At 42.3% G+C, this 27,995-nt stretch overlaps 1 protein-coding gene across 1 annotated transcript in view; it reads left to right on the top strand.

Annotated features, from left to right (window-relative positions):
- Positions 1-26,110, top strand: part of LOC308093501 (cadherin-18-like) — a gene marked incomplete at both ends in the record, with an annotated part of 166,825 nt that extends 140,715 nt beyond the window's left edge. The window contains 4 exons of the mRNA XM_080439838.1: positions 2,154-2,268; positions 18,252-18,521; positions 20,845-21,445; positions 25,999-26,110. Coding sequence (XP_080295964.1) covers positions 2,154-2,268; positions 18,252-18,521; positions 20,845-21,445; positions 25,999-26,110 — 1,098 coding nt within the window. The remainder of the gene's footprint in view (positions 1-2,153; positions 2,269-18,251; positions 18,522-20,844; positions 21,446-25,998) is intronic.
- Positions 26,111-27,995: the final 1,885 nt, after the last annotated feature.

The raw sequence follows: 27,995 nt of genomic DNA, 5'->3' as shown, positions 1-27,995 counted from the left end.
TATATATATATATACACACACACACATACAAAAAATTATCTGGAATCCTTCTCCATAGCTGCCATTGCTAGTCTAGCTAGGTTTGTTCTGGTGGCTAGCCGACTATTCAGTTATTGTTACTTCCATTAAAGTGACTGAGTTTTATAAGAATGTCTTTGGCATTGGAACTATACTGAGAATTAAATCTAAGCTAAAGTCCATTGGCGCTGAAGTTCTTGGATTAAACTCTCCGCAGCTCCAAGCTAGCCGTGATGGAGCCTGCTAGCAGTTGCTGGGCTTCCCCTGCGGATTAAAGGGCTGCCATGGATCCCACAAGGGGTTTCTGTGGTGAAGAGAAAATCTAAGAAGAAGAGAGCCTCCCTGCCTTGACATTTCAGGGAAAGAAGATTTACTGCCACTGTCAAACTTATTTTCTCCACCGGTGGAGATCATTGATAGCTTGGCTCTCCCACTCAAACACCTGAAGCCTAACCCTCTGGCCAGGAAGCGTTAAACCCTTTGCCCCAGCTCCCCATCCAGCTTCCCATCTTCCCCTCAACCAAGCATCCCTCGGATGATGGCCGGTGCCTCTGAGAGGGACACAGTTTTCATCATCCTTCTTTGTGAAATGCTCCCAAACCGAGCTACACTCTCACTTTCTTTCCAGTGCGAAAACGCTTATTTGTCATTATGCAAATTAACCAATACGCCGATAAGCATATTTGTATAGTTTTTTTGTAATTATTTTTATAAATGGTTACCTGGCTAACTGAATAAGTGTTGACGTCCCTAGTCCTAGTGTCCAAGACGATATTTTGTGTTTGGGGCAGACACTCAAGTTTGAGAACCACTCTTTTAGTTTGTATTACTAAAGGAACGTTCCTGGGATGTTGAAAGAACATTTTAAAGGAAGGTACTGTAGAAGGGAACATCCCAGGACCTCCTGGGCTCTGTGTCTCCACATAGGATCCCACTGGTTCCCTTAGTTTGTGTTTCTTTCATAGACTGACTGATCAGATGGTTGACACGCTTTGGCTGTATGCTCTAACTATGTTAATATTTTAATGTCAATTTGGAAAGTAATGGGGACCGCTGTCATTCAAATTCCAAGGCAGATTTTTGTTCCTATAACATATGATGTGTGACGATATTCCACCGTTATAGTGCGTGTGAATGGGTGAAAGTGAAGTACATTGTAAAGTGCATTAATTTGAGTGGTCGGAAAGACGGCATAATTAACTTCAACTTCACTGTTAATGTATAACCATACTGTAGATGCTCAACGTAAATGGTATCACATCCTGTGTAGGCTATTGGTAAATGTCAATAAAATGCAATTTCTCAAAATGATGTCTACAAAATTAGAGAGGTGACCTTCTACATAAATAGCATTAGATCCAGCGGTGGAATTTTATTTAGCTTGAGTACCTGCAACCTAAAATTAATGTGCACATTTTGACGTGAATACATTACCCAGCTTGCTGGCTCTCTGCCTGACGTATTGTTTTCAGGCTGCCTAGACTTACTGCACACACGGCAGGAATTAAAGGAGACATAATATATTGCTAATGCTTTCACAATTTCATCATAGGCAGAATGGTTATGGTTTACATTATAAAGCATCCGCTTTACTCTTTTCTCGTAGAGTAAAGAGTTTCTCGTTTCTGACTCCCTTCTTTTTTTTTACTTCTGCCCTTTTTTCTGTTCCCCTTTCTTTCTTTCTTTCTTCTCCCCTCTTCCATTCTTTGTTTATTTATTTTATATTTTAATTGCCTCTCTTTTATTTGTGCATAATCTCCTTTTATGTCTTTTCTTCATGCCTTGTTTTTGTCTTTATCTTTTTAATGTACTATAAAACGCACATTATTATTATTATTATTATTATTATTATTATTATTATTATTATTATTATTACCCTTATTATTACCCTTATTATTATTATCATTATTTCTACCCCACTCTTTCCTTGCCCTATTTTGGGTTTATTTTGGGCCCTATTATTGCAATTTCATTCCTTCCCAAGTTCTAATTTAGTTCCTGGGCTTATTTATAACTCATTATTTCTCTCTATTTCTCACCCATCTTCTTCCTCTGTAATTGTTTCTCCCTTTTTTTAAATTCTCCTTCCTTTCCTTCTATCTCATTTTTATGATCTCTTCTCTCTGCCTCTCCAGGTTATTCAGACCCTCCGGCCAGTAGACCTGGACAACTTTGCTAATGGAAAGTTCTCCTTCTCTCTTCCTGCTGATGATGCATTCAACCCAAACTTCACCCTGAAGGACAATGGAGGTAAGCTGCAAACCAGAGGTTACTGACTGCCGGCTACCTGCTTAAAACGGCAATGAGGGGAATAAGCAATAAAACTACTGACACTCATATAGCTAAGCTAGCGTATACCTAACCAACTGTGAGTTTATGGCACATTAAAAACCATGGCCATTGGGTTTTATATGCCCTTCAGTGACAATACAACAGCTCACAGTAAAATAGAGCTTGCTTTTGCTATCCTCGCAACTTCTGACCCCAAAACAACCTGCGGACCATTTGCTTGGAATTGTGTCTTTCACTTTGTACAAAGGCTTTCGAAAGGGAAATATCTCTCAGGGCAAATATCCACACTTACAGCGGGCCATCTTTTTGCTGGGCATAGAGACAAAAAGAGAGACACTCAGAGAGAATTGTTTTGTGGAGGTAGAATGTGAAAACTTCCACTCTCCTATTTACTAAAGGGATATTTGCCTTTTCTTTATAAATGGCTATTTGCCTTTTCTTTATAAATTGCTTTATTTTAGTTTTTTTGCTCCAGCTTCTGGAACTCAGTGCAAAAACATGAGCAACATTACCCAAACATTGCAGGCATATTGAAGGTTCTTATGACACTTTGTTTAATGCTGAACAAACACAATTTACATCTGACTTTGAAGCATGTCACTATTGATTTAGACAAGACTTATGGCAGTGTGTCTATCCAAATGGTGGCTTCGAATACGTATACCTTAAGCAAGGTCTGTGCTGTGAAAGGCGTGTCCATATGGCCTACATTTTCTCACAGACCTTCCATAGCAATGTCATTGTTGTACTAAATCCATCTTATGACCAGTGTGGCATGTCTCCCCCCCTGCCCTCTTTCCTGTCCCCCTCCGCTTTGTTCCAAATAAAAAATAAAAATCACTCATTTGCGGTGCACTTCCTGACATTACTGTCACTTTATCACCCCAATGTGTTATACAAAGCTTGGCAAGGTTCTATTATGGCCAGGGTTTGTCTTAACCTGACACCGTCAAATGGAAGAAGCTTGCGACACACATTTGTTTCACAGCCTACTTCCCATCTGAGACTTCGGTCGCAGAATCGATGACAGACAGTTTTTCTTTTTTTCAAGCTACTAGGCAGCTGATTGGATGATCCCGCCCCTAGCAGCCGCTGATTGGTTCGGACACGCAGTGTTCGGGCATGCTTACTCCCTGCGCAATCCCAGACCTCCCTGAAATCAAATGCAAATGAGATTTCCGGAGGGAGGGGGTTTACCAGGCTAGGTTTGTCTGTCTGTATGTATGTACTGTATGTATGTATGTCCCCTCAAAAGTAGACCAATCACAGCTCATGCCGCTATGTGCATGACGTCAATAAACAGAACCACATTTGGCCATGAAAGGATGCAACGCCTGGTGAAGTACAGTAAAAGTGGAAGTTAAACCCATGAAGTAAGTCAAAGTTGGTTTCTAGTTGAGCATCTATGTATGTTTTTAATTTAAAATTGATCACAGAGATTTATTGAGAATTAGGAGAGAGGGAGCCTTTGAATGTTGTGCCGTTGTGCACCCTGGCCAACTCCCGACATGTCCATTGCAGGCGCGCTCTACCAAACCAATTTGGCATAGCGGGGGGTTTTAGATTCCGCTATGCGTTAGCAATTTTGGGGATTGTGCAACAACACGCCCACAGGCACACCTCCAAGCGCAAATAACGGAGTCGGCATAATGAATAGCGGGTATAGCAAGGGACAGTGACAGCTCCCATATCCCTTATTAATCAGTGGCAATTATAGGGCCCCAAATCTATTTGCCGAAAATAGCAGATCTACAAGCTCACAATGTGTGGAGCGTGTGAGCTTGTAGATTGGCCATTTTTTCAAAATCTTCACCCCAGAATAGGGACGCTAGAGTTCAAGTGGTTAACTAGAACCAATTCCTGTATGCCCTACATACTGGCATTAGAGTGCATGATTCCAAGTTCTGAGTTCTCCTGTCGGTGATAAAAAATTAAATGATACACAAACACTGTCTAGACGTGTGTTCAATATGAACCCATTTGACATCATAAAGCATCATGGCATAATTTCACGTGATGCTGCTGCTGCGCCCAACTGGAACGGTTGCATTATGTTACTCACCGTGCAAGTTTTACTTAATGCGTTTTGAAGGGCATGCTGTAAACCGGGGCATGTTGAAGCAACCTCATAGTGTTGCACAGCCCCAACAGTGCAAACATATTTGCCGTCGTTGTCACCAATGCAAACATATAGGCATTGTCATACATGGCAGTTTGCATGTCTGTTTGTTTGTTTTACGGTGAGACTGTTAGCCCCTCGTTCACTATCTCTCTCTCTATCCATCTCTCCTCCCCATGAGATCTGCTTTTAATGTCCAGGAGGAAACGTGAAGCACTGTTGCCTTGGTTACCGAGCAACTGGAAGATTTTTTTTAAATGATTTTCCTTGTCTTTTCATTTTGGTTTTGAAGGTTTGAGGAGGAAATGGAGAGAACGCGGGCTGAACCCGTTTTTGCTGTTCTCTTTCTCTTGCTGTCATGCAGTGGTAGAGGGGGTACTAAGATTTGTTTTACTCAAGTAAAAGTCTGCAGATTGACTTGTAACTAAATCTGAAATACTCAAGTACAAGTACCTCAAAATTATGCTTAAGTTAGTTACTTTCCACCACTGCTGCCAAGTCCATTTTTCCTTTCCTTCCACATCTCTCCCTCTGTTCTTCTCTTTCTCTGCTCCACTCTCTTTTTCAGACAGTAGATAGATATCATGTCCTGATATCTTTCCTCCTTTACTCTCCTCCGTTTTCCTCTATTTTCTCATCTCCCCCTGCTCTCGTCTCCTCCGTCTCTCCTTCTCTCTATTCCCCTCTTCTCTTTCCCTCGCTCTCTCTCTCTAGCCCACATTGCAGCGTTGTCTGCATACACTGTAGGGCCTCAGTTGACCTGAGCCAGGTAGAGGACTGAGAATGGATGACAACCGTCTCAGTAATGAGACACAGACACAGAGGGCCTGGACGGTAGTCCGCTAGCCAAACCCTTCAGGCTCTTTTCTTCCCACTTCCAACGAGGAGAAGGAAGACAGGGAGCTGGCTTGCTACCAGCATTGCAGGTTGCTTTTTGTTGGCGCAGAAACAAAATTTCATAAGGGCTTGTGACTTAAGGATGCAAAGCTTGTATTGCAATTCGTTTTTAGGAAGCTACAAAGAAACCGTGTCGGATTGTGTGTTTGAGTGACCTTTCTAATGCTTAAGGTATCAAGATGTTTATGTGTGAAATTGTTTCACATCAACATACAGTACATAGTGTACATAGCATACTGCTGTATTATTATTATTATTATTATTTATTTATTTTAAGATGTATTTTTGGGCTGTTATGCCTTTATTATAGATAGGACAGTAGGCTGACAGGAAATGGGGAGAGACGCAGCAAAGGCCGTCGGGATCGGGATTCGAACCTGCGACACGCTTTTAGGCAACATTATAACCTAGGTGCCTGGACCGCTACGCCAGCGGTCCAGGCCATTATTATTATTATTTATTTATTAGTTTTTTTCTGGGGGGGGGGGTATATCATATTAATGTTATCTGTTGAATCAAATGAAATGTTTTGTTCTATGCATATTTCACTTTAAAATCTGCACAGGCAGACAAAGTGTGATATCATATGACATGTTTTGATGTACGTAGGTTTGCTATATGGTTTCACAAAACCATGGTTTTGTTGTGACCTATTGAGGGTTAGAAATAGATGTAATTCCATTCCATTCTAGAATAGAAAATACATTGCAATTGATTGTTTAAGCCCTGCCATCATCTTCAATGTCTATTGAGTGCAATCCTTCACAAAGTATTGCATTGATTTCTTTTCATAAGCAAGCTCAATTGTATTTTATTTTTATCTTGCTTCTGTTGTTGTGTTCTTGTTTGGTAGAATTGAACATGGGCAATACAAACCATCTCAAGTGTATTGTGAAAGAGGAAAACAAGATAATTAACACTCATCCCATCACCTTCAATGAATAAAATGAGTCCCTAAGCAAATCACAAAGTAGATTACCCTATAGCCACCTTTTGTGGAAAGTCTGAGCTTGGCCTTCTAAGTTCAGGCAACCGCAAGCTCAATCTGCATTGATTTAGAATTCTAATTTGTCCTGCATTATATATATGTGCCATTAACCTGCATAAGCCTTATAGATAGATGCTCCAACCTATGCCCTTACTTGAATAACAGCTCTCCCCATCAGCCCATTTTAATGCATTTTCTGTATCTCTATATTTCATATACTGCGATTGTGTAAAGCCTATTCATTCCTCGTTGGGGGACAATAATACCTTGACGTTGAACATGAAAGATAATTAATTTGCATTTGTTGTGCAAATAAAGGTGTGTGTGTGTGTGTGTGTGTGTGTGTGTGTGTGTGTGTGTGTGTGTGTGTGTGTGTGTGTGTGTGTGTGTGTGTGTGTGTGTGTGTGTGTGTGTGTGTGTGTGTGTGTGTGTGTGTGTGTGTGTGTGTGTGTGGGGGGGGGGGATATTAGGACTAATAAAAAGGTTCTCACAGTACTTTATTTATAGGCATAAGCAGCAAGCAATCAAGGAAAGTGTTTGAGCAAGAAGTGTTGCTGTAACTGTGTACACTCTGAAGAAGGCTTTGTGCTGAAACGCCTTCCTTGATTGCCGGCCATGCCTATAAATAAAGTATATGGTTGATTGTATATGAATAGTGTAAATATAGTATGAGCGCTGATAATTCCTTTGGTTGTTAAAGAATTTCTTTACACCATGCACCCGATATGAAACTGTTAAAGAACTTCTCTACACCATGCACCCGATATGAAACTGTTAAAGAACTTCTCTACACCATGCACCCGATATGAAACGATTACAACAGTGGTTCTCAAACTTTTTAAATTTCAAAGACCCCCATAAGGGTCTATTTGGTACCCCCTCATTGAGCCCTGAGGGTCCCTGGGCTCACACCCTCTTGGATTTACATTAGTTTAGGTGAACAGGAAATGTTCCATAACAGAGAGGGTTGACATTGGACAGGATAAATAAGTATTCAAACTTTAAGGTGTTTAATAGCATAGGGGTTTAATTGTTCTTGGCAGCCTAATTATATTATGATGCATCATTGGTTGTTTTACATACCTGTAACAGAGGGATTTTGTAGAAAGGATATTGGATGTCTTTAGGGGAGCAGAAATATTGTCGGTTCTCCTATGTGTAGTGACTCAGATCTGTCGTATACAGTACGCACACGAACTGCAAGAATGGCATGTTTTGTGCATTTGTTGTACAAATGTGTGTGTGTGTGTGTGTGTGTGTGTGGGTGGGTGTGTGTGGGTGTGTGTGGGGGGGGGGGGGGGGGATTGGGGGCTTGGGGCATTGTGTCCTTGTTATGACACACTACTGGACACTCCAGCATACTAATAACCAAAACAAATCCCAGACATGTTCTGCAGTAGACTGCCAGTCTCTAAGATTTACCACATTTTTACCCAGCTAATTGGGACCTAATAAATGCAAAGTCAATGGGGGCGGCCGGGAGAGTGTGTGTTTGCCTTTGTTCATGTTGGGTGTTGAATATTTAGCAGGCAGGTGCATTGCCGATTTGTCATTCATATTCAGCTCTACTTTACCTCTACTCTATTACAGCTTTTGTTGCGGTATATTAAATATTACAGGGCTTATTCTTACAGGATACAAAAAAGTCTTGGGTGTTAATCTAACTCTGAGTATAAAAATGGACCCTCAGGAGTCAATTCTTACACGCTGAGTGAAATTAACACTCTCGCCTCTATAGTTTGAGGGTGGTAAACTGGCGGACTCGGCCGACAAGTTCCATTCAAGCGCAAATGAAATCTCCCGTCAGTGTTGAGATTCATTGTGAGCTGAAATTGTGACTGTGGATGTGGTGATGCTGATATGGGTTTGTCAGCACAGCAATATGCCACTGACGTGCACACTTGATTAATGACAGTCATATCCAACCGGCAAACGAATATCATGTCGCTCTTCCCCTTTATTTGGAGAACCACATACAGTAGACCAGGTTGTACAAACCAATGATAAAATGGCAATATGAAGTGCAATAAATGTGGTGAGTAGTATGTATTCCCCATTTTGCTCTATTAGTGCCAGCTGTATTCGGTACCGGTGCTGTCTGCTAACCCTGTACATTACTGTAACATTACTGCCCACAATAGATGCTTCAGGATTCTACAGTGTACACCAGTGGTTCCCAGTGAGATACCCCCCCACCCCCCCAAAAAAAAGAAAAGCCAAAATTGCAGATATACAACTCACAACACATTTTGATCTTGTATGTGGCCAGCAGGTGTCTCGGAGTCAAGAAGAGCGTTTTCCCTGTCTGTCTTCTGAGTCCAATAAAATGAATCCCATAGCAACATTTATGTTTTAAATTGGTGAATTCTACTCAGACACTAAGATCTTATAAGAATACTTTATTACCCATTATATTTAAAAGATCAAAGAGTAGTAGTGCACATCCGGCCTCTTGAAGGTAGGTTCTGGCCCCGAAGTGAACTGAATTCAAAGAATAAAAGGTAGAGCCGTACACTCTGACTCCCTTTCTATCTATATTTAAAAGTCTTTGGCATTCTGGTAAAACAGGCAGTTAAGATACAGTTGGGAAAATAATTGGTTAAAATAGCAAATGATTCATCATCAGACATCAGGTTAAAAGCACTTTTTCTCTGTTGGCGCAAATTAATGAATATATTTTATATTATTCCTCCAAAATGAAGAGGGAAAAAAAGTTGTCTGAAGCCTGATTTATAGTTTGTTGTGGTGTAACGCATTGTAAGCTTGTAGAACTGCTACATTTTCAGCACGCCGGAATATAAATTATGCATAAACGTTCACCAAGTTTGTCTGAGAGCCCAGGATACCAGCCATGCACTGGTCCAGTGAGGAGAGTGCTAGTACAGTCCCTCTCCTCCAGTCCTTGCCTTGTAGGCACTGATCCGCTTCTTGGCCTCTGTTATGAAGTCCCACTACTCTTTCTTTATTTCTTCACACAGTGCATTGCTCCAAACCAACATTATTAATATGAACATTAGACTTGGAAATGTGTGGTATTGGTTCATTGTGGGACTTTCTCTTACCGTTTAGGGGTAAAGATGGGAGAGGACACGTGCACACACTGATCACATGATTTATGATGAAAAAGAGGTGTCTGTATTTCATCATCTGACAAAGCACTATACTGTACCTACAGAGAAGAAAATGTGTGCACATTAATTTAGTTTGAAAGCTAAACTTTCATATGGCCCCAGGTTGTCTTCCACCTTGACAACCATTCAATGGTTTACTCAGTGGCCACTACGTCCCTCATTCCCTATTCCCACTTCTTTCGCTCCCACACTCTGACCTCTCTCTCTGCTCCCTTCATCCAACTTTCTCTTCATGTACTGTACGTACCTCACTCTTCTACCTGTCATGTCTCCTCTTTGCCTTCTCTTCTCCCCAATCAACTCATTCTCTTTTGTGTCCATCCTCTTCTGACCTCCTTGTTCCTATTCTTTGAGACACACTGAGTTGATTCTGAGTTGAGATTTATTCCATATGCTTTGTATTGTATCATAAGTATTATTATGCATTACTGATTAATTGAGTACAATGGACCACAAGGGCCCTGGGGCTTTTTGTGTTATCCTTTTAGCGCAACCTTTGACCATATAGTACCTGTAATCTTGTTAATAAAATATTCAATCAATCCAAAAATACATTCGATATCACAAGGTATATATCCATTACATGCTTAGACTGGCTGATACATAACTACCCACATATCACCACATCCCACAGATATTAATTCAATGTGATTCCTTCAGCAACTTACTTACCACTACCAGCAGCAACAATATTTTCATTTTAGCTTTTTATCATAGTCATAAAACTGTGTAAAATTACAGTATAAGATATGTAAAATGTGCATGCAAGCTGAACTTATATCACTTCCATACTAGAGAGAAAAATGACCCACAAAACGCATAAAGAACATGGGTTTGACTGTGATATAGTTTAGCTGTCACATGATGTACAGCTTCATTCACATACTGTAGTATTAAATCATTGAACATTTCAAGTAAATTGTTCATTAAAAAGATCCATGAATATTGTGCAAAATGTTGCAGTTTATATTTAATCAGTATAATTATAGGCTATATTTTTTACACTGTAACTGGTACATTTCTATTCCGTGCAGGTACACAAATGCAATTAATTAATTATAAATGAACTACAATGCAATAATAAAACAATATTAAGTGTCATCCACCCAGCTTTAAATCTTATATAATTTCTGTTGACGACAGAGCTTGAAACCATGAAAGCAATGCTTTGCTTTCCTCCTGGCCACTCTTTCCAACCAAATAACTGGATTTGCCATGCAGTCCTCTCCTTATTAGACCGGCATCTACAGTATAAAGATAATGATGTGCCTTATAAAGTAAGTAAGTAGGCCGGTGTGACTTATTGTCTGTATCGGCCGAGAACAAGAGTGTATATCCCCTTTTAGCCAGTCACTCCGTTCCCACGTGGATCCTGATATAACCATTATTAGATTGTGTATGGAAGTTTTTCAATGCAACTTGAAAGAAAATCTCACTGAATGCTTTTTTCTTATTTTCTTTCTTTAGTTTTTTCATTGGTTACATTCAGAATCTGTTATGTGGCATTTTAGTGGTCTGTCTCCCTTACCTCCCTGCAGTCACTTCCTACTATATCTTCTCTTTCCTCTCACCTTCTTTCCCTTATCTCACCCTTCTATTTCTCTGACGTCTCTCCTCTCCTCTCCTCTCCTCTCCTCTCCTCTCCTCTCCCCCTAGGCAGGTCGTAGTGAGGTATACCTCTGTGACAACAGTGTGTCATTAAGCCTGTGTTTACAGACGCTCATCCTCGCTCCCCCTCCGACGTCCATCCCTCCCCTTTTCACAGTCCTCTCCTGTGTTTCTTGACGTGGGTGTGGGGGTTGGGGGAGATATTAGCGCAGCCAGCATAATGGCTTTTGCTTGTTTTCTCTCCCTCCGCCTATTCCCAGCAGGCTTCCTCCCTCCCTCTCTCTCTCTCTCTCTCTCTCTCTCTCTCTCTCTCTCTCTTCTCTCTCTCTCCTTCCCATCGCACCTTGCTCTTTCATTTCTGTCATCTGTGTCCTTCCTATCCTTCCTTTCTGCCCTCCTCGAGTCTCCCCCTTCCTTGCTGTATTGCTGCACCACCTCTCTGGCCAAAGGGAAGTGACTCAAACATACAGTACAGTAGGCTACAGTGACTCTACAAATGTCTTCTAAATCCTAACAGTTTTCTAAACACTTATGTCGCTGTAATATCAGTGGTTATCAACTTTTTTCATGTCAAGGACCCCCAAAATGATATGTCTTTGGCCGCGGATCCCCATCTCCAAATATTTAGTTCCAGGGGCCCCCCAGAAGCAAAGATTTGAGTTACAAATGTTCGCTTAAAAATATATATATATTCAAAGATTTGACTTGTCTGCTATTTTTGAATTGCCAAAGTATAAAATAAAGGTTAAGGTGGTTAGAATCTAAAATGACAGAAGCTTTCCCGGTCTTAATGGATTAAACCACACTGTTGAGGAAGGTTGAAGAACAGGAATGTCACTGCCTATAAATGCTGCTACCAAACTGTATTGTACACTATATATGTGTCTGTGGAAAATGTTAAGAGGCGTGACACTCACTCCATAGGAATGAAATTATCTTTATTACAGACTCATTATAAACTCATTATGACCTTTCCGCTTCACCAATTCCAGTTTCTGTGAAGGCAGTGCGCCTCGACTCTGACTGTTTGACACAAACCTTAGAACCTTGTATGTGTATGTGACGACAAACGGCAATAAATATCAAAGGAAAACGTAAACTAAAACACATTTCCTTTAAGGTGGTCTTGCTAATAATCAGTCGGAATCGGATATTAAATATTGTTTTAGAAAACATCTTGACGGTCCCTCTATTAGCTCAATGGTGTCCTTCATCTAAAAATCTCCCTTTTGTGATTGAAGTGTTGAGGTCTAGTACTCTGGAAGTTTTTTACTTGGATTCAGTCTGTATCATAGAAAGGTACTGTATACAGCAAAGTCCTCACTCTTAAATTATATTAATTATTGACCCAAATGGACTCGTACGGTCATTGTCCTGTCTCCCTACCTGTTACAATAATTCATCCTCTTCATCCTTACAATCATTCATCCTCAGTCACTCATTTTCAGCACTGATAGAGGATATGGAATGGCATACACATGAATGAGGGAACTGGAGATTATTCAAATATTGCAGTACTCTAATAAACAATGAATAAAACCCTGACTTCCATGTAATCTAAAACGATGAATAAAATCATGACTTTGTTATCTTCCATGTGTTTACTGTGTCAGCAGTTGTATGTAGCATTTAAATTCTGATGTGCGGTCAAAACGCAAATGCAAACTCAGTACAGGAACCAAGCAATTTAAGAAGTCTGTAGCCTACTGTAGTTCATAAATTAAGTTAACACCTGTACTCACTGGGTAACAAAATACAATCAACATATATTAACTCATTGAGTGCCCAATTTACTAATATCTATTTCTGGCCATTACGATTTTTTTTTTTTTTTTTTTCAAAGTTAAAAAAAAGTGCTTAGGAAGCGAGATACAGCCTTTTTCAGTTATAAGTTAAACAAGGAGTGGATGGAGCTGCAAATCTTCAGATAATATCTTTTTTTTTTTTTTTTTCAAAAACACGTGAAACACGTTAAGCATACGTTGGCACCTTTTCCAAGACTTCCATCTGTTTCAAAGCCTACATTTTTGAGCATCACAGAGGTGGGAGTAAGTCACACATGTGCAAGTAAGCCTCAAGCAAGTCCCAAGTCACTGTGGTGAGAAAAAAAAGAAACAAGCATCCTATGATCAACATTGGAGAGGTGTGTTTTTGTTCTTCTTTCCTGTAGACTTTTCATAAGACAATAAGATAAGAAGGTAAGTTAAGCAAGTCTCAAACCCTCACCTCTGGAAATTATAGATGCTAGCCCAGCAGTACATGTAACAAGAGCACCGTCAACTATGGCTGCAATAACCTTGACCTTTTACCTTGGCCGTAGAATGCTGAAATACTCCTGAAGTTTCATTGAAATCCGAGCTCAAATGAAGGCAGCAGGTAACTGACAATGTTTTTATATATAGGAACAACCTTGACCTTGCAGTGGTGGAAAGTAAATAAGTACATTTACTCAAGTACTGTACTTAAGTACAATTTTGTACTTTACTTGACTATTTCCAATTTCCAATACTTTTACTTCTACTCCACTACATCTCGGATCCAAATGTTGTACTTTTACTCTACTACACTTATTTGACAACTTTAGTTACTAGTTACTTTGTAGATTTGGATTATTATTACAAAACATAAATTAACCACTTCAGCCCTAAATGCATTTCAGCCATTTGAAAATAGCCGATCTACAAGCTCACAATGTGTCGCGATGTAGATCGGAAATTTTCTAAAGATTTTTATACATTTGAAAACTTGAAATGGGATTCTATTTTCTTTTACTTTTGGTACTTTTAAGTACATTTTGATGCCAATACTTTTTTACTTTTACTCAAGTAAATCTTGAATTCCGGACTTTTACTGGTAACAGAGTATTTCTATATTGCAGTATTGATACTTTTACTTAAGTAAAAAATGTAAGTACTTTTTCCACCACTGACCTTGGGCACTAGCCTGATTATCAGCCTGAAGCTGCGTAGAGCTTCAGTCTGAAATTGGCTGCAATGTCCGCGATTACCAGGGGGAGGGGATTGAAATTGCCCTAAACCAATCACAAGAGATCGACGGATCCGCCTACATCTGACGTCATCGCACAGCTTGTTTTAGCATATATTCGCTGATTGGCTTGTCGTTAGACCACCCCCACCTACGACTCTGATTTGACAGATTTTTCTTCGATCGTGAAAAGCCACAGGCTGACATTATGACACCAGACCAAGAGGAGCTCACTCAGAGAGTGGGCGGGGTCTATGGTCTGGAACCAGGCTACTTGGGCACAGCATGCTGAATTGTGAACTCGTTCAAGCTGTATTGGCAGTGAACAGTTGTACGGATCTTCTTTCAAATTGGATCCCAAATGAAGGCAGTAGGGAGTTAACACAAAAATATGAATGGACGGATGGATGAAGGGCGTATAATACCACCCGTCATTGGTCGGATATAAAAAGTAACTGCCTATGCAATCTTGATACATATATGAGTAGACATGTCAGTTCTATCCAATTATAGTTTTGTGAGCTATGTTCTACGTTCAGGCAGTTCACGTCCGCCCAGCAGGTGGGAATGGACTCTGTTCACCTTTTGTTTTCTTTCCCCGCATTTCAGCAGTTCACAAAAAATGTGATGTCGTCTTCAAGAGAATATATCTGCTCAACTCCAAATGCCTACTTTATCCACTCCACTCCTTCTCTTTGACTTCTCTTCTCCCTCACTCCCTCTACATTTCTCCCATTCCCACCAGCTCTTCCCTCATTTCTTCTCTCTATGATCCTCCTCACCCATCCCCTGCTAATTTCTCTCCCTCTCTCTATCTCAACAATATCCTCCCAGCATTTCTGCCAACACTCTTTTTGTTGTGGTTGGTTTCTTTCATCACTGCTGTGTGTGCCTCTCTCTGTCTCTCCCTCTCTTCTCTCTCTATCTCTCTCTCCCTCTCTTCTCTCTCTCTCTCTCTCTCTCTCTCTTTCCTTTCACCCCTCTCTCATCCTCGTCACTGACAGACATATACAGACAGTCCTGCGCTGAGTCCTACAGTAGGCCATGGTATCTGTCTGTCCTTCCACGTTCTTCTCTCTCTGATGCACTTTATCTCTGTTTCCAACAGAGCCTGGAGTGTCACTTCTCTTGTCTCGTCAGTGTTCCCCTGCTCCAGGCCTGTGCCTCTTTTTATCTTTGCAGGAGAGTCATTTGGATGGTTTCTAACCACCACCACCGTCACTCTCCCATTCCCCTCTCTCTCTCTCTCTCTCTCTCTCTCTCTCTCTCTCTCTCTCTCTCTCTCTCTGGTCTTTCTCTTCACCCGTTTCCTTCCTGTGTTATTTAACTTCTTCCTAATCCTCCTTTGCAGAAAAATCATTACGGGCTTGTTTATGTTGAGCCAGACATGCCTCACCCCTTATCTTTGTAATCCCCCCCCCTCTCTCTTTCTCTCTCTCTCTCACTCTCTCTCCTTCTTTCTCCCCATCTCAGATGGTATTATGATTTCTTTTTTACTCATTAGGCCAACACAGCACAACATCTTAGTGGGCAGACACAGGTGTACCGTACAGTATATACCAAAAAGATAGGAAGAGCTATTACGGTCCTTTCTCCATCTCTCTAACTCCTTTTCAAACCCAATTTTCGCACTCTGTCGCGTTATTCCTCCCTTTCCTTGTCTCCTTGAGTCTCTCCATCCTCCCAATTTGCTGCAGGAAGGCTCTTTGCAAGAAGTGAAGTAAGTGTGTGTGTGTGTGTGTGTGTGTGTGTGTGTGTGTGTGTGTGTGTGTGTGTGTGTGTGTGTGTGTGTGTGTGTGTGTGTGTGTGTGTGTGTGTGTGTGTGTGTGTGTGTGTGTGTGTGTGTGTGTGTGTGCGTGCGTGCGCGCGTGCACGCTGTACTTACAACCATGATTTCTGCACAGTCCAGACATACCTGCTTTTTACCTTGCCCTCCCTTAATTTCTCTACTTCCCACCGCATCTCTCTCTCTCTCTCTCTCTCTTCTCCTCTATAGCACTTCTTTCTCATCCCCATGCATGTTACCTATGTTTCCCCTTCACTCTGTTCTTTGCAGGAGAGTGGCCAGGGAATAATGGAGACTTTCAAAACCTGTTTACATGCGTAAAGTGTTTTTTTTTTTTTTTTATATATATCAATTAGTAACTGCTGGACTGTAATGGTAAATGCCCCTGGCTCGCTGAATCACTCTACATCACCATAGAAAAGAACACACTCGCACACATACACTCAGCAGCAAATTGTGCACTTGCAGACCTAGGTCCATCATACTGAAGATTGACAGTAATTGCAAATTGAAAAAAAAAAAACTTTCTGTACATAAATTAGCACAATGGTTCTCACAAGCGGGGTCCTTGAGGCGGTTCCACGGCGTATCCAGCTTGTATTGGGGTCCCTGGCACAATTTTCTTCAGCTGGGAGTCCGTCTCCAAATACATATATTAATTTGGGGGTCCTTGACATGAAAAGGTTTGAGAACCAATGAATTTGCAAGCTTATGAGGACACCCACTTCTGATGGTAAACATACATTTCACTGCTATACATAATGGCAGTGGTACAGTTACAATGTTAACTGCCCAATAGAGAATCTTTCACTGTCTTCACCGTCAGTTACACAAACTTGCATCATGCTTAATCAACATGACTTGTAGATATCACCTTTCACCGGTGTGTGCAACATTTGCAGCATTCCTCTGATGCAAACAGGAAAGTGGGGAGGAGAGGGTGACAGTACTGAAAAGGACTAAGAAAAATGTGTGAAAGAGAAATAAACAGAATGGGGAAGACAGGGAGAAGAGAAAGCCGAACGTATGTAGAGACAAAAGAAAAAGTGTTTTTGTTGGAGTTCAAGCTTTGTTTACCTGCTTGCCTCCTTGTGTGGGCGAGAAGAGTAATGAATCTAGACTCGTAGTGTGTGTGTGTGTGTGTGTGTGTGTGTGTGTGTGTGTGTGTGTGTGTGTGTGTGTGTGTGTGTGTGTGTGTGTGTGTGTGTGTGTGTGTGTGTGTGTGTGTGTGTGTGTGTGTGTGTGTGTGTGTGTGTACTGACATGCCTGGGGGGGTTGTGTGCATGTCAATAAGAGCTGTATGTAAATGAATATATCCTCTTTGCAGAGTCCCACAGGCAGTGCCAGAGTACATTGATAAAATACACACACCCACACATATACACCTGCAAGCACTTGCACGCTCACACGCAATTAGCCATATACTATGCTTGCAAATAAATATGGGCATGCTCACGCGAGCTCACACACACACACACACGTACACACACACGCGCGCGTGCGTGCGCACACTCACACACACTCACTCACACACACACACACACACATTCACCATCTGTGAACACATGTAGCCTATCTATACACATACACATGACTGTCTGCTAGCGTCACAGTTGATGTGCTTCCTCATGGCTGCGAGCTCCTCAGGCCAAGTGGAATGTGCACTGTGAAGATGTAGGCTGTGGTTGTGCATACCAATAGCTGGCTCAAAACCCTGCACACCATCTGTCATTCTGTCTGTCTGCCTGCCTGTCTGGCTGTCTGCTGTCTGTCTGTCGGTCGGTGGCACTGTCTACCTCTTCCTGTCAGTCTCTCCACTCTACAGTACGTCTCTCCTCCCCTGGTCCTCTCGCACACACATTTGCATGCTGCTGCACCCACACATAACGCTCCCACCCACCCACACACACACACACACACACACACACACACACACACACACACACACACACACACACACACACACACACACACACACACACTTAATAGCCGTTATTAGATGTGGTTGGCAAGAATAGCTCTACTGCGGAAGTGGTGCTGGTGATGTTTCTGAGGGCTATGCTAATAAAGCTTCAAGTGTTAACAGTCCCTTCGTTAATAGATGGAACAGCAGGAGACAACAGGAGAGGAGAGGAGATTTGTGATGGGAGTGATGGAACAAGCAGTATAGGGAATGGATGTGAGGACAACATACATCTTTGCCCTAGCACCACCCTTAGGCCAAACCTTTTACTTGCACATAAGTTATTGTTATTTCAACATGGGCACGTTGCCAGGAACCTTGCTAAGTACATACATGCTCCCGGAAAGATAAACCCAAACTATTTGAGTGACCCATGACCTTTCTTCTGTCACCACCCTCAGCCCAAAATATTTTTTTCTGAGCCCTCTTTTTTTGTGTCCCTCTGTCTATTTCTCCTCCTCTAGATAACACAGCCAGCATCCTGTCCCATCGCCGTGGAGCATTCAGTCAGGATGGGGACCGCGAGGTCTTTCAGCTGCCAGTGGTAGTGGGCGATGGTGGAGAGCCCCCACTCAGCAGCACGGCCACTCTCACGCTGCGCGTGTGTGTCTGTGAACGAAACAGCAGGGGGCGCAGTGGTGGCAACGTGTGTCGTGCCCAGGCATTCTTGTCATCAGCAGGCCTCAGCACAGGGGCCTTTGTAGCCATTCTGCTGTGTATCATCATACTGCTCGGTAAGTAAGTAGAGATATATGACTATATACTGTTATGTGGCCTGGTTTTTCCACCTTAACGGGGAACCAAATGTTATGTCCCTGTACACAAGGTCCAATTGTCCCCATCCTTGTCTTGCAAGGACACAGAGATGAAAAATGTATATACAAGTCATGGGTTTCAGCCTCCAGGACCCAAGGAACTATGGGGTGGGAGGTGGGTTTGGGATAGTGTTTCTATGACATATGGTTCAACTTCTCACATATGTGGCAGAAGCAAAAGCGCTTTTGGATCAAGATGTGATGTGATGTGAAAAACCGTTATGATACACATTTAGCACATGACTCCAGAGATAATGTATGCAGAATCCACAGAGCGCTGCCCTCTAGTTGCGCAGTCATTACTGCGGTTGCAGTGGTGTCTGTCAGACTTCTGTTGTGGTGTGCATAAACAGCTCGCTTTACCTGCTTTTTAACGAACTAAATGTACTGGCAGATACAAAGTGTCACTGACGCGCATCAAATTAGGTCACTTCACATTGGAAGTGTCAAATAGTCTATTATATCTGGCTGCACTGCAATTATTAATTCATAATTTCAACCGCATACTGTACCGACGGCCGACTCAAATGATAAGCGATGTACCAAGCATGCACGTGCACATGCACACACACAAGCTGGGTGGGACTGAGTGACTTGATCCAGCAGCAAATATGTTTATTTGCTTATTGGATTAGTGTGTGTAGCTAATTCTGTATGTTCTATTGTTGTTAAGTTGTGCTGTGACCCTCTGTATATTATTAATAGTGATATGCTTTGATCAGCTCGACCAAGGACAGCTGAAGTGGAATTCCACATACATACACGTAGCTAATAAGGTGTGATGAAATTCATCATTTAGTAGGGAAGATGTGTCTGTATCTGTGTGCACTGCACAGTGGTGTTTGGTCTTAAGACAGGGCTACCGCAGTACATTAGGGATAAAATACACCTGTGGTCACAGGGGTTTATTGTCATATTGGTTATAGTAGTTGAGCTACAACCACAAAACCCTAAATGGGTAGGACAGTCATTAAACTAGACCTTTGAGGCTTGTATGGGTGTATTGGGTGCTTTGTACTGTGATGCTGTCAAGCGTTTATCAAGGAAAAAAACAACAACAAAAACTTTCTGACAACTATACAGCTCCCTTGTGCAAAGGGTACTTTTTATTTTATTTATTTGTCCTTTCATCTCTCTGTGTTGCCTTGACAGGGGCATATGGAGTGAATATGAGTAATAAAAGTGTGTGTAGTGGTCTGTGGGAGCTAAGAGGTGAATACAAAGCAAGTGAGAAACGGAGAGTGTGAGGGTCAGACAGAATGGAGGAATCATCGCCACTCTAGATGATCAGATAAACTCTCATGTTATTAATAAGTGTATTACAAAATATAAACTATAAATAAAAAATTAAACAAGAATGTCCCTGTGCAAGTTGGCCTTACATGCACAACACAGTCAAAACTGTTTTAATCATTTCAATGTATTGGCATTTTTCATGACCATTCTATGATACTGTATTTATGGTTATGACACTAATGGGGATGAGAAGTGAATCCATGTTGGCAATAGTCAGTGAAAAACTAATTATAGAATCTTATATTGGCTCCATAGAATATTTCCCTCATCTGCCTACCTTGTTGATGTAGCCTTGGTGCAGATACACAAATGGTACGGAGGTGATTTTTATGAATAAAACAATAACTAGCCAATCAAACCAACAGATAAATGCTAAGAAATATTTAGCTCAGTCATAGTTGTATCCTGCTATTGAAACAAGGAATATGACTAACCCACTGTCTGCCGCCCCAAGTTGCTAGAGTTGGCAAAATGCCAAGGTTCTTGAGAAAATATCTTCCCCAAAGATTTGCATTAATATAACTTTAATGCAGTGTGCAGTCAGCGGCATGGATGGCCTCATGACACGTTGTCTGTAAATAACTCCCAAACTAGGTTATGTGTGAATGATTTTCTTTTTACATATATGACTTAATAGATTCTGAGGAACATTGCATCAGTGCTGTATCAGTTCAGCTATAGTACAATTATTGCTCACTTGCTATCGCAATGAATCATAACACAAACAATCACAGTCTTATTTCACTGATAACAATAAAGTATCTCTGCTTTTCTTCTGTCTTTGTCCTTTTTTCTCTCCCACACACTGTCTGCATCTCATTCACATTTTCCTTCTCTCATAACTCCTCCACTCTACCACTCACCGTATTGTTCTGACTATTGTTTCCTTCCATGACCCCCCCCCCCCCCTTCATTCCTTGCGTCCTTCTGTTGTCCCTCTCTTCAGCCATAGTGATGCTATTCGCTCAGCTTCGCAGCAAGAAGACCAGCAAGGAGCCGCTGATCCTGTCAGAGGAGGACATCAGGGAGAACGTGGTGACCTACGACGACGAGGGAGGCGGGGAGGAGGACACGGAGGCCTTCGACATCGCCGCTCTGCGGAACCCGGCGGCCTCCGAGCGGACGAGAAAGTTCCACACCTACCACGGCCGCCCGCGACGCCAGTGTAGAGAGGACAACGAGCTGGAGGAGGAGGAGGGCGACGGGGACATGGTGGTGGTGAGGAAGAAGAGAGGAAAGGAGGCGGACTATGGGGAATACAGCCCAGAGTTGGAGCCCACGTGGCTCATGATCGGCTGTGTTCCCCGAGACATCAGTCAGTCCGCGCCCTCTCTGGCACCGGACAGCCAAGAGGTCATTCACCGGGTGCTTCGGAGGAAGGTGGCTGAAGCGGACACGGACACGCGGGGTCCACCGTACGATTCGCTGCAGACTTACGCCTATGAAGGCCGGGGCTCCTTAGCCGGGTCGGTCAGCTCTCTGGGACTAACCGACCCCGTCCAAGACTTGGAACTGGAGAGCCAAACTCTGGAAAGACTTTTTGGAGAGTGTGTCACTACCAACCAACCCTGAGTCCTAAGCCTCGCCATCGGGAAGTGTTTTTTTTCCTTCCCCCACTAAGCTGGGTTGAGCAAATTGATTGTTTGTGCCATTTGGAGTCCCCAAAATGATCTTATTGCTTGTCACTTGGATGTCATGGATGTCAGCTGGGGCATAAAGTGAAGTTAAAGGATGAGAAAAGCCATTATTTGGAAATAGGACAAACGCATACACAAGCATACTGGTTCAACTACCATTTTGGGGAACGATCCAGGATGAGTTTGAATACGTTTTCTGGAGATAAGCTGTTTAAAAAATGTGGGACAAAAACTTTGGAACACCAGGTCAATCTGCATTGTGGTTTCTCATTATTCCCTTTTGGGTCCATTTGGTTCCATTTGTACACTCTTTGGAGTTAAATGAACACTGAGGATTTTACTGTGTACTTGTTTGATGTTTCAATTGAAATGTTTGAGCTGGTCACATCCAAATGTATTCCACTAATCCACTCCAGACATTACTCACTTTTATAATTGAAGTTCTGCTAGAAATGTGATGTCACAGTGCCATTGTCTAGCCCTCATGTGTCGGATCCAGCTTTACCTGCAAGCTTTGAAGGACACACTGGGACAGCAGTTTGGGAGGTGCAAAAGCTTGTGCCCCTAGTTCAGATCGTCATCAATTTATCTTCTCTAAAAGGAAATTGCCGTTTTTCTTTTTTTAGAGTGAACGACTGAGAAAACAGCTGGCCTCAGGTCTCAGCAGCAAAGTGGGTTGGCAAGGGAGAGAGGCAAGAGAGAGTCTCAGAAAGCTAGTGACGTTATCAGGCCAAAGAAGCCTCCAGGCCTTTTCCCCTTAATGTTGATTTATCCTGTTCCTTTACCAAATCTTTATTCCTTAGGGACCCTAAACAGATTTGCATGCTCATAAGGGCCGCAGGAGCTAAACCCCATGAACCCTAGCGCCCTATTCTGGGCATGTCAAAATAGGCGAGCAAAAATAGCAGATCTACAAGCTCACAACGCATCGCAAGTCCACGCATTATGAGCCTGTAAACAGGAGAAAACAGGAGGGGACCAAGTATAGAAGCCTCAGGGTCCCAGCTTCCCATGTATGGACTAAATTGAACATGAAGGACAGTTAGTTTTTACAGACCCCCTAGGGCCAGTTCCATGAGCATGGGGCCATGGGCTAAGGCTGTTCCGAGATGAGACACTGCCATCATTGATGACCTCTGTTAAAAGTCTGGCATTGATCTCCTTTGAAAGTTATCTCTGTGTCTGGCACTAGGCTCGACTCATGCAAGTGAAACGGTCCCATTACGGTGTTGGCAGATATCTACTAGGGCCAGTCACAAGGCTAGTGGTGAGCAGACATTATCGACAGCCAGACAGACAGTGACACGAGGGTACACTTGGCGAATCGCCACCATGAGTGACAAGACAACAAATGAGGGCTCTCAAGCTCTCTGCCAACTGCAAAACCCTGACAGCGAAAAACATGACGTCTTTTTTATCTCTTTCCTCTCTCTCTTCTCTCCGTCTTTCTCTCTTGGTAATCCTACTGACAAATGAGTTCTGTGCATCTGTAAGTTGGTTTGGGAGTAAAAAAAAAATCTGTATGCATTTCTTTGCACATGGGCTCAAATCAGTGGAAAGAAAATGAATAAATTAGTGAAAAAGAAATAATCGAGAAGATGCAGGAAACGGAAGTTATTTTCCCTGGTGTATATTTTTATTGTTAAATAAAAAGACTATTGATTTCAGAGAGACTGTTTGATGGTATGCTTTTCTAAGTCTTGAATCTATACAGTATGTGCTGCCCTTTAAAAGCAGTAGAGTTGTTATTTTCTAATATTAGACCTGTTACGTCAAAGGGTCTAATTTGAATTCTCATTATCAAACGCCACCAAAGCATTCGATATTTGTTTATTCTCCAATCTGTCTCACCCAAAGCCTCTGTAAAAACGAAACTCTCAAGGTCTTTAAACTTCTTTTGACTACTTTCTAGCTGCTTCTTTTTTTTTATTACCTCCTATTATTTCAGCATACTAAACTGAGATAAACATGGATATAAATTATTCTCCGAAGAGCAGGGAAAATATATTTTTTATGTTGTATTTATTGGGGCTACAGTAGCACTCGATGTGTAATAATTGGCTTCAAATGCTTTGGAGTGCAGCTTTTACAGCCATCTTGGGATTTGTAAATCTGCCGTGGAAAAGGTCTGTCTCTCCACAAAGCTTTGTAGCCTCATCCCTGGAGGCCTAATAAGGGACATAAATAAAAGACCATTAAAGTCTAATGATTAATACAATCTGTATTGTAGGACTGCTATTTTGAATTACTTAGCTATTTTTACAAGAGGATATTAGTCTTCCTTACATATTTTATGACCACATGTGAAACGTGAAAAATTTGAAAAAAAAGGTTAATTTGGGGCCTTCCTCTCAAGACATCGCATATCCGGCAGGAACCAGCTAACTCCAAAATGTTCATTTTTCAGGAAATAAAAGTGGAGTTAGAGATTTTGTTCATCATTGATAAGAACAGCTGAATCCAAGCTCACAATGAGGTTGGAGGTCAAAAAGGGGTGGAGCCTGGAGTCACCAAAACCAGCTAACTCTGGTGGACTTCGCTGGTTTAGCAGAAAATGTGAGGATCCAATGGATCCTCAAATTTCCTTTTCATTGGTTCAATAGAATTTTTTACCAATAAACAGACGTACAGGGTGTTGAATGCCCCTGATTTATGGAAAAAAATGCAAAAGCGTCAAAATGGAGTTAGCTGATTTCTGCCGGACAGCAACGATATGTGAAAATGCATCAGCCTGGTCGTTCGTTATGCAACACAATTTCCAATCATCGCTTGGTCTAGGAGAATGGGAGGGGAATATGAGGAATTCAAACCACACGTACGAAACAGGAATAATCTCCAGAAACATAGTGATTTGTGTTGCTTATTTATTCGAGAAGTAATTAGGGAGGCCTGTCTTTGAAAACAACGGTGACCCCAACAGACACTTGTTCGAGCTCCTGTAATAGCCAGGCTGAAAATATGAATTATTCATAGAAATTGTAATTGGGTTTCTGACTGAGCACAGGCGTTCAGAAGGTTTAGAAGGGTAAACTGCACATACCATCTTTGCGGCCGCCTCTCAGCCATTTGATTTCCTGGGCTCTGTTCTTTTGCCAGCCACACAGAAATAAACCCACTAATGATTTTCTAAGCTTTCGCTTGAATGTAATAAAAGCATAAACAACAGTTTGGCTACCATAATTTCCCCGAGACCAATTTTGAAGCTGTTCTTTACTGGAGCACATCTGTTGACATTATCATTTCACTGTGATAGAGTAAACAAACAACGTAAATAAAGGCACCAAATGCTCCCAAACATTTGGTTGTAACTTAATAGAATATAATAATAAGCGTTTCCAAACAATAACAAAGCCCTGCTAAATGGGCAAGAACCAAGCCCTTGCTGCGCCTATTATCCTATTATCTTAATTACATTCAGCAGATTGGCATTTAATTAGTACATATCATCAGTTGTTATGGCAAGGGTTGTACCTTAGCACTTCATCTCTCGTAATCCAATTAAAGCCAGTTAAATTCAGCCTTTATGAATATGCCTGTTGCACCGGCTGTATTCAGCAGTTGTAAACAGATTTGATCAACCCAGGTCATTGTTTTGTTGATGTTGTTGCTCAATATGTATAAATGAATCAAAGGATTCATGTCATTAATTGAAATCAAAACGGTTGAAAAGCCCTCACTGTATACGCTCAGGATACAGTATGTGCTGAAACCAAATATTGTCTCTTCCCCAGCTGTCTAGCCCTCTCTGAGCTTTGAAAAACATCATTTCTGTTTGCTATGGGGATTTTGTTCCCTTGAACATTTATCTCTGCCAGGCCGCCATACGGCCGAAGGCCGGAGACTATGTTTTCGACCGATCAGCGTGAAACTTTGCACACACACTCCCAGTAGGCCAAGCTGAATTTACAAATTGGTCTCATGGTGGCGCTATAACAGCCCACTTTACATTTTGGCCTATAACTCCGAACTGTAGGATGTAAAATCAACAAATTATTTCCTCTGGATTCCTTAGATCATAACACATAATTGGCGCATAATGGCCCCGGCAATTTGTGTTCAAAACACTTTTTGCTACTACTACTATGTTGTCCAAAACTCACACAAATCGGTACACATTAACTCTGGGGTAATTTGATCAAGATGTATAACTCAGATTTTCCAGATTCCATTCCAATTGGCTATGACTGCCTTCCAAAGTTTGTGGGACCTGGGTAGGCAACCCGGCCTGGCGGAGACCTGCACTCCAAGGCGCACACTTTTCCAGTTTACTCTCTTTCCAATCTCGCGTTGCGGGTATGTGTGCCTCTGGAATGTAAAAAAAAACATTTAACTTTTCTTTCCTTTACTGCTACTAGGTAGATTTGACTAGTGTGTTAAATATTTTTGTCAAGCAAAGTGAAACAGACAAGCATAACATGCACACTAGTGGTTTGCGTGATCTACCCCCCTGACCCTCAACACAGGAGCCCCCAGGGATGTGTCCTGAGCCCCCTTCTCTACTCCCTGTTGACCGATGACTGTGTGGCCATGCACAGCTCCAATGACAGTGATAGGCCTGATCACGGACTACACTGAGACAGGTGAGAGGTGTTGGACTACAGAAGGCCGCTGCAGTGGAGAGCGTCAGCTACTTCAAACTCCTGGGTGGGAGTCCACCTTGGATGTACACATTGAATGGGGTGGTAAAGAAGGCACAACAACGCCTCTGCTTTATACTACCAGCATATAACATACCATCCGAGAATGAGACACAATAAAGTCCAGGACTTATTTCCGTTGTGGCCCTCTTAAACTTACACAATGCATAAACAAGATATTCATTACATGAACAATACACAACTCCCTGTGTATTGTTGCTGGTACCCCGGCGTCTGCCATCAGACCTCTGGAGCTTGTTCAGAAAGCTGCGGCTCGTCTGGTGTTCAACCGCCCCAAGTTCTCCCACACAACTATCCTTCTCCGTTCTCTACGCTGGCTCCCCGTAGCGGCTCGCATCCAGTTTAAAACTCTGGTGCTCTCCTAGGGTAGTTAATACCCTCACAAAAACATGTAGTAATCCTGGTCACTATACCGCCTCCCCCATGACAGCCGGGGCGCCTGATGGAGGGGAAGGGAACTGGTTGGAATAACGTGTTCCTTCCACGCGCTACGTCCAACCAGGGAAACTCCCCCCTGTCAGGTGACAAGAAGGTCAGTTGGCTCTCATGCCTGAAGGAAGCATGAGCTCGGCCCTGGCCTCCCTACTGTGGGGTGACAGGTGTAATACTGGTGTAGGGCTGGTGTAGTGCCCAGGATCACTTAGGAAATTGGCACCGGGTGAAAAAAATGGGTTACAAAAATCGCGGGATAAAAAAAAAAAAAAAAAAAAAAAACTCTGGTGCTAGCCTATAGGGCAGTGAAAGGAACAGCTCCTTCTTACCTCCATGCTATGGTCGAGGCTTACACCCCTGCCCGACCACTTCGGTCTGCCGCCTCGGGCGACTGCTTGCCTTGTCGCTCAGTGGTCCTTCAGGCCGATCTACACGGTCACAGCTTTTTTCTGTTCTGGCCCCACAGTGGTGGAATGAACTCCCCACTTATGTCATGACAGCAAAGTCTAGGCAGGAACAGAGACATTGCAAACTTCTTAAGAATTAATGTAATTTATATTTGTGTGGTGGTGGACTGATGGAACTGCGCGCTGCATCGCGACGTGTCTGTGTGTGTGTGTGTGTGTGTGTGTGCAGGGGCAAAATTGTAGTCCATGAAGTGAAGATGTCGGTGTTTTTTTCTTTTTCTTTTTTTGTGATGAGTTTGTGATGGGTGCTCTTCATTTCCCCTGGGTGCTTTAGCCCCGAGGCACCCACAGTATCGGCGCCCGTGTGTGTGTGTGTGTGTGTGTGTGTGTGTGTGTGTGTGTGTGTGTGTGTGTGTGTGTGTGTGTGTGTGTGTGTGTGTGTGTGTGTGTGTGTGTGTGTGTGTGTGTGTGTGTGTGTGTGTCTGTGTGTCTGTGTGTGTGTCTATGTGTCTGTGATCGTGTGTGTCACTAGCACCCTAGAGCGCATCTGATTCAGACTGAGAGAGAGAGACAGAGAGAGAGAGAGAGGGTTGCCAGGTATTAACAAGAAAATCTATGAAAAAAGCGATGCATTTGCGCTTACAGTATTGATTGATTAATTGAACATTTTATTAGGCAGAAAGTACAGTTAAAACACTTTGTCTAAAAGGTCCATCCAAAAAAGTCCTTGGTATTCAATTCATAAACATATAATATTCCTTGACCGGATTGCTTATTACTCTCACGGAATACTTGGCAACATTAGAAGTTACAACTCACTGGGGGAGAAAAGTAAACATCGTGTGGATTTATGATGAGACAGAAAATAGCATGTTTTTCAACTAGAAATGATGAATGTAGGAGATGTTTGGACGTTGACGGGACATCTATTGTGAGTGAGTACAGAATGTTTAATGTGCCGCC

Source organism: Gymnoscopelus braueri (assembly GCF_963280865.1).
Source record: "Gymnoscopelus braueri genome assembly, chromosome: 10".
NCBI lineage: Eukaryota > Metazoa > Chordata > Actinopteri > Myctophiformes > Myctophidae > Gymnoscopelus > Gymnoscopelus braueri.
Note: the sequence above shows the minus strand (reverse complement) of the source record. Positions and strands in the feature narration are given on the sequence as shown.